This window comes from Sturnus vulgaris, chromosome 8 (assembly GCF_052056855.1).
Source record: "Sturnus vulgaris isolate bStuVul1 chromosome 8, bStuVul1.hap1, whole genome shotgun sequence".
NCBI classification, from domain to species: Eukaryota; Metazoa; Chordata; class Aves; order Passeriformes; family Sturnidae; genus Sturnus; species Sturnus vulgaris.
Window position 1 is genome coordinate 21,921,797 of NC_142250.1, and position 14,356 is coordinate 21,936,152.

At 34.9% G+C, this 14,356-nt stretch overlaps 1 protein-coding gene across 2 annotated transcripts in view; it reads left to right on the plus strand.

The window, feature by feature from the left end:
• Nucleotides 1–14,356, plus strand: part of HECTD2 (HECT domain E3 ubiquitin protein ligase 2) — a 33,500-nt gene that overhangs the window by 8,145 nt on the left and 10,999 nt on the right. For both annotated transcript variants that reach the window (XM_014875293.2, XM_088169122.1), the window contains exons 3-13: nucleotides 806–944; nucleotides 2,319–2,421; nucleotides 3,285–3,374; nucleotides 3,935–3,999; nucleotides 5,022–5,067; nucleotides 6,152–6,261; nucleotides 7,659–7,807; nucleotides 9,183–9,306; nucleotides 10,060–10,156; nucleotides 11,013–11,120; nucleotides 12,948–13,080. In XM_014875293.2, the coding sequence (XP_014730779.2) occupies nucleotides 806–944; nucleotides 2,319–2,421; nucleotides 3,285–3,374; nucleotides 3,935–3,999; nucleotides 5,022–5,067; nucleotides 6,152–6,261; nucleotides 7,659–7,807; nucleotides 9,183–9,306; nucleotides 10,060–10,156; nucleotides 11,013–11,120; nucleotides 12,948–13,080 (1,164 nt within the window). The remainder of the gene's footprint in view (nucleotides 1–805; nucleotides 945–2,318; nucleotides 2,422–3,284; nucleotides 3,375–3,934; nucleotides 4,000–5,021; nucleotides 5,068–6,151; nucleotides 6,262–7,658; nucleotides 7,808–9,182; nucleotides 9,307–10,059; nucleotides 10,157–11,012; nucleotides 11,121–12,947; nucleotides 13,081–14,356) is intronic.

A 14,356-nucleotide genomic window follows, 5' to 3' on the forward strand; every position in this document is an offset into this window, starting at 1 on the left:
TCCTTTTATTTAATCTCTCCCCTCTCTCAGCTACTGTGCAGCTTTCTTTACCCTTTCCTAAATATATTGTCACAGGGGTGCTACCAGTGTCACTGCTGGGCTCAGCTTTGGTCTGTGCTGGATGTGTTTTGGGGCTGTGTCGGATACAGAGGCAGCCTCATCTCACCTCTCACAGTAGCTGCACTGTTGCCAAGTCTTGCCATGCTAATCTGATCAAATATTCTCAGTTCAAATAGAAAGGAAGGAATAGAATAGAAAGACCGTGGCAAAGCACTGCCAGTTGTACTAGAATAGGCAGCCACATTTATTGAGAAGAAACGTTCAAATGTGCTCCTGTTTCACCACTAATTCACGGTAAGAGAAAAAATAATTGCTTTTCCCATTTAGTTTTGTTGAGAGATTCTCCATTGAAGCTGTAGATGATTCACCATTATCTCTAGCTAGAATTCTGTATCACAGTGTAGAAAAATGAACTGAAGTCTTTTCCTTGTATGAGAGTTGGACTTTGATATGGTTGAGACTTTCCTTAGCAGTAAGGAGCACTACTGTTGCAGTTTGTATGTTACATTTGTATATTTACAGTTTTTATATTAAATATTTACAACCTATATCAGAAATACAATAATGGCCAACACTGCTATTTTTATTAGTTAGCCAAATTTTCCATCGTGTCTGCATGTGCACATGGTAAGAAAAGCTCTTTTTTAAAGAATTAGAATCAAACACTCGGAGTTTCCTTTTTTCCTAGTACCAGTTTGTTTGTGTTAGATGCATTGTATTTACTCCTCTTTACCTTTCTTTTAAGGGAGAGACCTGCCACCTCTTTGCCTCGATGTACGGCAAAAGCAGCGCGTGTCTATGGACACGTTACCCCAAGAACTGAAAGCACCATTTCCTCCTGAGCCTGCCCTTCCAATTCGAACCAAAACTGTGAAAGATTTTCAGTAAGTTATACTGGTGTTCCTAGAAGTGTGCTTTCATCCTTTCTTTGGAGTTCTTTTCATTTTGGCCTAATTCATACATTTGATTTTGTTAATCTCAAACGAGGAAATAGTTTCAGTAAGACTGGCAAGGAGTTAGTCTGGTTATGATGGTGGGATTGATAACTCTGTTACTGTGAAAACTCAAAATTATTTTCTAGCTTGAAATGTTGTTCTACACAGAAAATGGCAAAACATACTTCAGAATTAGAAATGCAGTGAACATTTAGTTTTGGGAAAGAATATTATGGCTTATTATAGGCTGGGAAATCTCATGCAGACTTAGGCGTTTTGGTTATACTGGCAATTATTTCTCTCTTTCATGTTTGAAATTTTGTGCTTCCAGAGAGGAAAGGAATGCTTTTAGATTATTCAGTGTGTATTTGGTGGGAAAGAAAAAAGAATTATGAAGGAAAATTTGCAAAGAGGTATTCAGGTGATCCAAAGAGCTGAATTTTTTTCCATATTCAGATTTTTTATCTATTGGCTATTGTCTCTAGACAACCTGTGGCAGTGTTTGTAAAAAACTCCTTTTTTATATCTAATCTGCAGGTTAAAGCCATTAGCCCTTTTCCTGTGCTTTGAATCCCCAGCTGTGAGCCCCTAACACCTCTCCATTTCCCTTCTCCCACGGTTGCCATCCTCCAGGCAGGGCTAGGTCCTTCTCACTTGGATCTGGAGGCTGCTCCCTGTGCTGAGCTGGGTTTGGATTTCCCCATGCTGAGCATTTCTTGCACAGCCTGCAGCAAAGTGAGAGGAAGCAACTTCCAGGGGAAGGCCTTGCACAAGGCCAGGCAGACAATATCATTCTTCCATCATTCACCAGCACTGTAACCCTACTGTAGGCGGCCACCAAATGTGTCAGGCACAATTTGCCCTTAGTGAAGCCACATCACCAATGACCACCTTGTCATGTGCTTAAGATTAAGTTCTATTTGAAAAAAATTAAAAGAAATTACATTTTGAAGAAATTCTAGTGAATTTGAGTAGTTTAGGAGACCTCATACTTAAATACTGAGAAACTTTATCATGTCGGTGTAGCTACAGCTTAATTCTGTTCTGTTAATTATTTGTCCTAACACACTGAACTGTGACATTGTGAATTAACATTTTGAATAAAAGACATTGCTCAGGTGTATCAAACACAAACTATGCTTTTGTTCTCTTATAATACCATGATCTTTAAATGACAAGGAAGAGGTTAGAAAGATATGGATATTATACTTGTCTGTCTTCTAAGTGTTCTTAGTGAGAAAAGCTTAAAGTTACAGTGCATTTTAAAGTCTAAGTGGCTGGAAAGATCAAACCATTACCAGTATTTGAATATATTTTCTCTAGGGATGATATGGAAAAGTCGAAGGCATCGGGAGATTGGAAAGCTGTACATAATTTTTATTCTACAACTTTTGATTCTTTCTTGGAGATAAATGCTGCATTTAAGGTAGAAAATAATTCCTAATACTATTTAGTAATTATAGTGCTTTGTATCTTCAAAATGTTTCCAAAAATACCTGTTAAAGGCTTTCAGCCAGGTATTTAAGGCCACTAAGATAATTTTGTCATGATCTCACCTGCCTTTTGTAGACAATCTGTTACTGCATTGATTTATTGATTCCAGTTTAAGCAATCACGTTTCAAGTTGGTGGAGCTTTAAAATTCCAGTATATAGTTTGTTTGTGTGACAGTCTGGCTGTGTAGGTACTTTTTACACAAATTACAGTTTTAAAACCTCCAAGCTAATGCGGAGGCCCAGGCAAATTTGGAAATAGAAATTCCCTATCCCTAAAAAAAGATATGGTATGGGCTCTATTATAGCTGTTCATGTGTTGTGATGGCATACTTGGTTTTCCTAGGGAACAGTTATATCTGTGTTTCTGAGTTCATGCTAAATTATTATTTCCTACCTACTGTAGAGCAAAATGTGCTTATGATATTTAGTATGGGTGGTAGAGCCTGAGCCTGGATGAAATAACACGTGACCTTCAGTTATTTAACAAATAATGAATGCTTAAAATTTTCTTGTCTTTGTCTGACAATAGATCAACAACAAAGATGAAAGTTCAATGTAATTCATTATTTGAAACCCTCTTACATTTTTAAAATCGAATGGCAACATGAATATGTGTAGGATTACCATTGTTTGGCTCTCTCTTTAGCATACTAATTAAGGAAACTTATACTCTTGTGTTTTGATTAGGAAAATACTTATATCTGAGCATGCTTTCCTAAGCTTGCTGTTAAACTTACATTTTCAAAGATAGCTATAAAATATTTAAAATGCTTCATGTATTATCTAACTTACAGAAAGATACCAATTCTCCTTTTAATACCATTGAGGACTCTGGAATCGATGCAAAATTTGTGAATGTTGTCTATGATGCCTTATTAAATACTGTAAGTAGAAAAAGAGGATTCATGTTTTATGCCATTTATACCAAAAGTTTTTCCCAGATAGGCATGATTTCTGAAGAATCTCTCAAAACATATTTTAAATGATCCCATGAGAATTGTCACAGAATCATGACAGCTGCTCTAGTGAAAGAGGAGGAAAATTTTCCTACTAGTAAAGCATAGTTTATATTATGATAGGTCTTAAAGACTGCATATCTTAGAGGTATTACATGGCTGTGATGGGACTGCATGATGGGAAATAAAGACAATGTGAGGATGGGGATAGTAAAAAAGTAGGTCCTGTGTCTAATATACAAAGGACACAGGAGTAGTTTAGAAATTATATTTACAGGGTTTAAGTGTTGCAAGGCACCACTGGCACAACCCCACACTCAGCTAGTACATATGTGAGGAAGATATTTAGGAGCTCAGCATCATAAAACAGAAGATTTCTTAGCTGTCTTGGAATGCAAGCAAAGCAAAATTGCTTGTTTGTACAATATCTTATATTGGATATGTACAATTACTTGAGATAATCATTTTTCCTCTCCTTTTTTTCATAGCCCCAAGATGTTCAGAAGTCAGTCCTAAAAGGAATAATTAATGGTCTACTACAAGAATGGACAGGGTAATTATAATAAATGTTTGCATCAGTGCTGTGCCAGCACTTAGATCTACTATGTCTTTTATCTTTATTGTTTTGGGCAAAGAAAAAAAAATGCGATGCAACTTATTTGATATGTAAGAACTTAATTCTTTTCGGCAAATCTGCTGAAATACATCTTGAACTCTGTAAGCTGTCATTGAACCTCTGAGAGGCAGATCCATACCCAGCCATGCATTCCATCACCAAATCTCAGCTGCTTGTTGCCAGGGCATTGCTTTGGACATCTTAATTGTGAGATGAAATAAGGAATTTAACTAGGGTAAAAATTTTTCTCGTTGTCCACCCCCAGCAGCAACTTGGACAATTCCCTGATTCGCGGTTTGCTTCACAGTGCTGTTTGTGTGTGGCAGCACCACAGAAAGAGCAGTGCAGGATGCAGAAGGGGATAGCCAAAAAGCAGGAAGGTTTTTGGAGATGACAGCATCTTAGCATGAAGTAATAGAAGTGAGAATGATTAGTGTAATTCATAAAAAGGTATAGCAAGAGTCAGTGGCTTGTTGTAATTCACATGTCACCCTGATTTTAGCTACCCCTTTCTCCAACTCACACTGCTTTTTGTGCTGTTGCTGACTGAATTTGTGGTTATGTAAAACCCTTGATAAACACGAAGTGCAGAGGCTGCAGTGGTAGAAGTGTATGGAGAATTCTTGCAGGAAATATCAAAGAAGAACAAATAAACTCCTTTATGGTGTCACTTGAGATAGTCAATAATGCAGAATTCCCTTTTTAGAACACCTCTGACTCTTCAATTCTTTTTTTGCCCTTCTGTCATGTTTTAAAACGACATAATAAAGAGCCTGCTGCCTTTAGAGAATTGTCAGACTGTAAATGTCCTTTTCAGTTTTTGAGAGCAGTGAAGATTCTTAAATATGATATTCTATACATATTAGCAAGCAAAATAAAATCACCCATGATTTCATGACTCTTGATGTCTGTAAATTATGGATCCGTATGGTTCTGTTGATTATTTCATTTGTTCATAGGCCAAGAACAAAAGATGATCTTAGAGCATATTGTATACTTTTACAGGTAAGAAAAATACAGTATTTTTATGTAAGTATGTATCTGCTTAACTTATTAATCTATAAACCAGTATACTGTGCAAACAAGATACTTTCTATAGCTGAGATACTTCACATGCAATTTCCTGTTTTAGGAATGTATTAAAATATGGAAAAAGTGTAATGCATGATGGGAATGGGAGCTTAATGGAAGACAGTTGATGGGGAAAGGTTGCATAGATTGAAACAATGCACTAATAGACAAGTAATTGTTTCCTTTTATTTTCTGCGTTGAAATAATAAATATTTTACTTACTTATTTGTTCTTATGTTGTCCTTATTCCCAGATTTGCTTTATTAGGGTGCTGTAGCTCAGTATATGCACTTTCTGATATTGCTGTAACTTTCTCCAGTGTTTCATTTTATCCAGTCTATCTGGCTGACTTTATCTAGTCTGTCTGACTGGTTACAGTGTCTGATTTCTGTCCGTGGTCACCTCTTATCTTTGCTGCTATAGTTAGCTTGAATTTATAGCAGATTTTCCCTTTATGTTTTACTAGTGTACCTAACACCTCTGCACACAAGGAGCAGTTTCTGCTGTTATTTGAGAATATCCAATAGCAATTTAATTTATTGAGACAATAGTTTTCTTCTCTGGGGTGGCATACACTAGCTGTGAATTAAAAATATCTCCTGCTGAAACAAGGGAATGTGTGAACACGTGGAACAGAGGGGAAATTAGTTTGGATTGATATTGGCTAGACAGGAGCTATAAGAATTTGTATTACTTATATGAAAAGCACATCACTTAGAGGAGTGTAGTTTGTGTTACAATGTAAAGTATAATCCAGAATATTGACTACTGCCTTTGGGCTACCTGTGGGCTTTCTTTTGGGAAAAAAAAAATCATACTTTTACAATATAGCAGTTGTATTTTATTTGGCTAGAAGTTGTGAGTTGTTTTTTCCCATAGTTTTAGCACTGTCACGGCTATTTTGTGAACTACTTTCCTGTGTAATTGTACTGGCAACAGCAAACATAAGAAAAAATCCTAATGACTTTTTTCCCTTTATGCAGTTTATTAACCTAACACTTTTTTTAATCTTTTTCAGAATCCTCAATTTAGTAACACTTCTACTTATGTCATCTATGCTCACTTGCTAAGACAGATAGCAGCCTTAACAGAAGCTGACCATCATTTCCTAGTGCACTGGTCTAAAAAGTAAAAAAAAAACCAAAACCCCACATTACAAATTCCATTTCTAGGATTACAATTGTTACTGTATTTCCATTGATGTTGACTGTTTTATAAATTATATAAAAGTTAATTTAATTGACTAAAGAGATTGGTTTTGTGGCTTTCAAATACATGTGGACATAGTCCACTAAGTGATACTGATTTATAGATGCAAAATGTGTATAATGTATAAAACTTATTATATTTATGCAAAAAAAGCCTTAATCGCAAAATGACTTTCAGAGTTATTTTTTGATAACACATGCAAAATAAATACTTGTGTGTAAATTTTTAGTTATATGTTTACATTGTATTATTAAAACAAACATCTTTATGATATGTGCTTAAATAAAGTTTTATCTGCATAACTTGCAAAAGATACTATAATGTTGTTATAATGTACAGAAACCACGAAGGAACTAGAGGTCTGGCTTCCTAGTGCAATAAAGGTGGTGAGAGAGTGTAGTTAGGGCATTAGATCTGTAATTAATTGAAATAACCCTAATAGCACCCCACTAAAAAAGTCATATGGGGTAACTGCCCAAAGAGCAGCTCCTAAGTTGGTATGCGGATTGCCTTCCATGTAGTGACTGAGCAAAAAGTTCAGTTTGAGGTAAAAACAAAGTTTGGCCACATTAGCAATTTCCAAATCTCCTAGGAAATTTTAATTAAGGATTTTCTTCTTTGCAAGGATGGTAATTTAATTTCCCTCCCCTTCCCTAAGTCCAGACTTGCTTAAAATTGTGGTAAAATATTACTTCATTGGAGTTGCATTTACAAAATGCATTTACAATTTGTAAATTGAGTTGTCTGTGCAATCGACATATCAATGTTTTTACTGTTAGGGCATGTATTAAAAATGGAAACCATTAAAATAGGAGAGGTCTTGTTTAGAAAAGGCTATTTTAACATATATGTGTATTGTTGTGCTATTATGGAAGTGGTGCAGCATGTAATTTAAAACGTGCACATGGCACAAGCATATGAAGCTTTTATTTAAAAGGACCATGTATCTCAAAATAAATCAGAATTTCTTAGTATTCAGAGTGAAATAGATAAGGATTTTTGTTTACTAAAGTCAAGAACAGATAATGATTCTATTGCTCTTTTTTAAATTTTTCCACAGACTTAAAGAGCATAGGTAGGGGTGCACTGAAGAGAATTACCATGTGTCAATGTTTAAAAGCATGCTTCTTCAAACTTTAAATTTGGAATTTTGTTTTTATGTACAGGACAAAAGCATTAAAAAAAGTAATTTAAACAATTAAAATTTAACTTAAAAATTTTAATGAAGGTCTTTTTTTAAAAAGCATTGAAATTTGATAACAAACTCTAGTGTAGACAGTGATCACATGAGAGTAAGTGCAGCATGTTTGTTTTAGGATTTCACAGAAGAGGTTCAAGCAGGTGGTGGACAGGTTACTGCAATTTATTTCTTTACGGCTGTTTCCTGCAAAACCTGAAGAGTTTCCACCTATGGTGAAATGTACCTGGTGGATTCCATCAGCAACAAAAGTCCTAGCTTTATTTAGTAAGTATTTTTCTTGAAATGTGTGGGCATGTATATGTTGTCATATGTATATTTGTGTGTGTATGGGGTTTGTTTTATATGAGCACACACGTGTTTGGAGAGAATAGTTTTTACTGCTCCTTTTCTGGGGGAAACTATTAATGATGGTGACAGAATTCAAACTACAATAAAATGCTAAAATGTAGTAAGCAAGAGTCTTCTGTTGGTTTCCTCTACAGGATAATTGTTATGCAGAGTTTTTCTGTGACAACAACTGAAGATCATTCAAACAGAAATCCACAGAAGTAACAAATGGTTAAAAAAGTTGCCCTTAGATTTATAAAATAAACTGTCTTCAACTTGTAGCTCCCAGAATTTCTTCTGTAACTCACCCCCACAGAACTATTTAGCATCTAAAGGAAGTTAGGTGATGCAGGTGCCTCTTAGATCCAAAACTACAGCTTAAAAAAAGTAAATCCCTGCTCAGTTCAACATGGAGCACAGCAGATTTGACTACTGCAAATATAAACCTTCACAGCTGCTGCCAAAGGGTGATTAGAGCACTTATTTTCTTCTTTTTAGGAGAAGACAAAACCAACAAATGAAATTTATAATTGGAATTAAGACGTTTTCATTGTCAACTCAAAACTTTTACTTAAAAGTTTTCTGCACAATCCTGCCTGTCCAGAGTTAGGCACATTAGCACATCTGTATCTAAACCCAAGATGTTTACAGGCATCTATGAAAGAGTTGCTTGTTCCTTAATTCTGGAAAAAGAGCTATTTAGTCAATCAAAAGATACTACTTTTTGTCTGACTGACCAAAATTAAATTATGCTGAAGTGTAAGTAGAGAAAATTTATTAGCTGTTTGACATTTTATGAATGCCACTGTATAATGAGACAGCTTAAATGTGAATTGGCTTTCTTCCTTCGGTCAAATAGTTAATTTTTGTGCAGGTCTAGATGGTATACTGGAAAAAATTTAGATTTTCTAGCCATAGCTGCTTGAAATTATATGAATTTATTAAACACTTTCATTTATCAAACTGCTTTTTAATCAATTTCAGCAGAACATAGCACCCTTTATCCATGAAACTTTAATTTAGTGTATGTCAGCAAGGAAACCAGAGTCAAACTGAGGTTCCCTTATCATAAATGGGCTGAAGTAGGGATTTTCTGTTTTCTGCAGCAATTAATGTGACATCATATAGTGTTATGTTGTAGCTATAGTTGTCTAGCTAAGACTGAGCTAAGTTCTGTAGCTAAGTTACTAATTTTTTGTGTTATTTTAGACTTGGCTTAAAGTTTTTGAGATCACTGATAATCATGATGCCAAGAAATTAGCTGTGCTGAATCTAGGCATTATTTTAAAAGACTTTTGTGTTTTCTTTGTAGATGCTGCAAATAGTCTAATTAGCCCCCCTATTATTTCATATACGGATTTCTATAATTCTACACTTGATCATATTGATCTTATGGAAGAATATCATAACTGGCAATGCTATGGAAATTCTCACAGGTAAGAGGAATAACTGGTTGTTTCTTGTTGAGTGGTACTTCAAAGCATTGTATCTATGCTATGTATGTCTATATTAAATGTAGTGGATATATAGTGTCTATATATGGTATGCATACCATTTATGTATACACAGATCCACATTAAATACTATATTATTTTATTGGAAGAATGTATTACTACATAGCTACTATTTACTTGCTACTGCATAGATATGAGATTGACTGGAATAAATCTCATTCTGCTTTTGCAAACTAGAGAAAATATGTAAAATATGGATGATAATAAAGTAATTATTAATTATTGGACTTCTGACTGTGTCTTACTACAGACATATTTTAGCCTCCAGTACATTCATAGGCATTTTCCTTGCCTTCAGCAGCAGTTGGGGAAAACTTGGAAACCATAATTTGCTCCACTGAATCAGGTATATCAGGCTACTCTTCTGTCTGATACCTGATATTTTACTTGAGAAGGAAAAAAAATCAATTAAACAAAACAAACCACAAAAAACCCAAATGACAAAAGATAAGTATTATTAATTTCTTTAGTTTCTAGCAGTATTTGCAAATAACAGTTTGTTCTATTAAGTCAAATATCACTATATACGAAGTGAAAAAAACAGAAACTATTTGCAAAAACAAATTTCAGTGGAGGGATTAGTTACTGAGCGATAATTCACTCCTATATTCTTAAACTGAAAACAGTATGCTGGATGCTAGAAAGAAAATATTTAATCTTCTTTTCTCTTGTTAGGTTTTCTTTCTGTCAATACCCGTTTATTATTTCTATAGCAGCAAAAAAAGTTATTATTCAAAGGGACTCAGAACAACAAATGATAAGTATTGCACGGGTAAGTGCCTCGATTATGTTTGTCTCATCCATTGGTATTTTACGAGTATTTGTTAGACTGATATTACACGTGACCTGTTACTTCTTCTAGTATTGCTGATTACCCTGAAAAAGAACTTAAACCATTTTACTGTGAATAGTCTACAAATGTCCATGATGGGTTCTCTCAGTATTTTTTTCTTTTTGTGTACTTAGTTTCAGGATCCTTATAGACAGCAGTGTTTTAGAGAAAATTATAGTACTTGACTTACTTTTTTCCTCCTTTGAGAAACCAGCATAACATGCTAGCATGTTAAATTAACACAATGATTAAGGAAGAAAAATTCCATGAGAATTTTGGAGTGTTTTGTATTTTATTCTGTGGAGGTGTGTTGTCCTGCAAGACCAAGATTCAGCTGTATCCTTTCAGGTGATGGAAGAGGTACTGCTTCTGGGCAGCCTCTTGTGTTTGCAAAGAAGCACTGTCTGCCTCCCTCCCTCAGTGATAGCTTTCTGCAGGTGATAGGTGATACTCTTTTCCTCAGTGCTCTGTGTGGCAGCACCACCTATCCATTCCTGTCTTGCTGGATGTGCCTTGTGAATAGCTAATTAAAGCATAAGCCAGTTTCCAGAATCTTATGGGTGTATTTTTAACAATTTGATAAGTACCACCTTGTTAAACCCAAGAAGTGAGTTCAAATGTAATGTAAATGTAGTAAAGAAATTTCTCTCCATCTCCTAGAAGATGCTGAAGCAGTTACAATGTTAGGGAAATGTCTTTAATATGCCATACTGAGAACTTTTACAGTTAACAAGTGTGACACCTTTTTTTTAAATGAAGATACTGCATGTGTGATATTTTTTTTTCATTCAAATAGCAAAGCCTTGTGGATAAAGTCTCTCGCAGACAGAAGCCTGACATGAATATGTTATTCCTAAATGTGAAAGTGAGGAGGACACACCTTGTTAGTGATTCACTTGATGAGGTAACAAAATAATATAATTAAATTGTGTGTTCCTGTAGAGTAGCTATTGTTAGATTTCCATTTGATAAGTTATATTTAAATCTTTTGCAATAAGAGATTGGGAATATAACTACATAATACTAAATAAAGAGAATTTAATTACTGTCAAAATTGTAGTGCTGCAGAACAGATTGGGTTAGACATTTTAAAATTCATTTCCCGTGCTCATACTGCTCCATAGCAAAGCTCATAACAAACATACATGGTTGTACATGGTCTGTATTTGTATTTGTAATTTTTGTGTTAAAAATGCAGTGCACAATTATCAGTTTCTATAGGACTTGACTCCATGATAGCAGCATGAATAGTATGTGACTAATCACTAATGAGGTTGTTCTGTTCTAATTCTTGGAATATTTTCACTTTTCTCCTTCTCTATCCTATAAGAATAATTTTGGGCTTTCTTTTCTTAAGTTCTTTCAATTAATTCCTCACATTCTTCCATGTAATTTTTCCTTTTTTAGAAATGAAACAGATGTGTCCATTAAAGTAAGCAATTCTTCAGTATCCACTGAACCTTGCTAATTAACATTATTTAATTAAATTTAATTCCCTTTCTCAACATTGAGATACTGAAAAATTAGTCCAGATAGTGAAAACAGCATCATATTCTGATTACTCCTGTCATACAATGCAAGTTTGAACTTTATTTTCCTATATTAAAACCTGTCTATTTTTGGCCTTTTCTCCTGAGGCAAAAGAAATATGATTGGTAATATTGCTTTCTCTCAGTCATTGTAATTTTTTTACCACACTAAAATAACCAAGAGCAAATTCAGAAGTTGTTATAGTCAAAATATTCTCCTATTTATTTCCAATGTTTTCTTCTACCCATCTCAGAGATACATAAGGACATATCATATATTCATATTCTCAAATTTATGGGGAACAGCAGGTGGAGAGGGAATTTCAAATTTTAAAAAATAATTTGCAAAGGAAAATCGCTTAAGCTAATAAATGGCTTGTCTCAAATAACACAAATACCTATAGTTATAAAATTTATATGTAATAGGAATTTTTATGTAATAGGCATTTACTTGAGCAACTAACAACATGGAGATTATTTTAGCACATGCATATTCTTGACTGGTTTAAGCACTTTCTCTGGAGCTGGACAGTAATTAATGGTTTAAAGCAAGCTTGTATAGAGACACAGTCTGAAAGATCACTGTTAATTGTAAAAGACTGTAATCTAATTCTTTGCAGGTTTTCTGTGTACCTGCATGAAATGCTGTCCCTTAGGACAAAGCAATGAAAGGAGCTTGTTACCATTGTCTAAAAAACAGTTCTAAAAAGCAGCTCATACTTGCTGGCAGGCATCTTACACAGAACCAAATGGTGTCTAAATATTGAAATATTAGCTTACTTCCTTATTTCTAAATATTTCCAAATTATGTCTAAGTACTTTTTTAATTTTTCATTTCCTCCTGGTAGCACATCTTCTGTAAAAGATAAAAAAATATATAGGTCTGAAATATTCCAGACAAATTCAGTTCATTGTATCTAATTGGTTATTAAGTCTATTTGTACAGCACATAACTTCTTTACAAGCCCAGAGAGTGACACCATGTGCAAAGTAGTTGATGGTGTCAAGTATTCATAATTATCTTGCTTCTGCAACTCTGTCATTGTTTTAATATAGTTTTGACCTATTAGAAAATTATGCAAATTAATGGTTTAAGCAAAGTGAGAGCAGTAGAGTAGAGACTGAGGTGTGTTCTCTATGGATAGTGGTAGTGATAATATGTTAAATCTCCTTTTTCTTCTGCCTTACCTATTTCACAATAGCTAGCAAGGAAGAAGGCAGATCTGAAAAAGAAGTTAAAAGTCACATTTGTAGGGGAAGCTGGTCTTGATATGGGTGGCCTGACAAAAGAATGGTTTCTTCTTCTGATTCGACAGATTTTTCACCCAGATTATGGTGAGTCCTCATAATTCTTAAGTATAATATGAGAATTTCAGACTCCGTGTAAGCACTGCTCAGCAATAATGGAAAAGTCTTTGCATTATAAACACTGGTTTCAGCTCCAATCCAAAACATAGCCTTGCCAATAGCTTAGCTATTAGCTATGAAGGAAATTATCTCAGCCTAAAAGAGCACAATGATTCAGCAAATATTCAAGTGGAGATAAGGCCAAATGTATTGGTTTATCATTTACCATCCTTCCCTATTTCTTCACATGCTGCATTTTCTCTTTCTGCCCTCAGTTGTCTTCATATATCTGGTTTTGGGCAGGAGTTTTTCTGGGTTTTGTCAGTAGCTGCAGTTGGATGTTGTTACTGTGCTCAGTTCTGGAAAACTTCCAACCTTGGTCTTGCATGTATCAGTGGTTATTTTTGGTGCTGATAGTTGCACTGAGAGTCCCTGCACGTTCTAGTACTATTTATCTGACTAGGGTAGGTAGAGGTTAGTTTACTTTGAATCTTTGTCATTATACGTTCTGTTTGTGGTATCTGTGTGGCCAGTATTCTTAAAGGGGTCTGGGATAATCTCAAAAAGAGAGGTCCTTCAGCCAGGAGCAGAGACAGTGTAGGCAGGTGTAAGCCTGAATGAAAAAGCCTGCCTCTACTGTTACTAGGACCTGTGAGCCTATAAGGACATTCCATGCCCAAGGGGAAAAAAATAAGATTAAATAGGAGATTGTAAGACATGAATGAGCACTCATAAACAAGCAGTTCCATCCACTTGTTTTATAGTGATGTAGATGGATCTGGATGAGTTTTATTCACCACTCTAATGAGCTTTCCTCTGGGCATGGATACATTATTGATGGCTTAGTGCGTTAAAGTGTTGCTAGGATGGCTTTTAAATTGATTTCCAGGGACTTAAGTGTAACAACTGATAGTCATTAAGCTTGCCTGTCTTTGCCTGGAAGTGTTCATGTCCCTTAAAATCATAGTCCTTTGATGTTTATAGGAGTACTTCTAGAGGTACAGAATTTTAAGTCATAAATATGTCGTCATATCTGTTGAGATTATTATTTGCCTGTAGCCCTTTTTCTAGTAAAAAGGGGTCTGTGTGAAGACATGACATTGGTGAGAGCAACCTTAATAGGAAACAATTTATCTTGCAGAAAGCATTCTGGAAGTTTGACAGTTCTGTTAGTAAAAATGCTGTCAGCAGAGCTTGGTAACTGATGAGTTTGGAAACATTCAGAGTAATTTATTTTTTCACTATCTCTGGCAGGCTTCCTTAC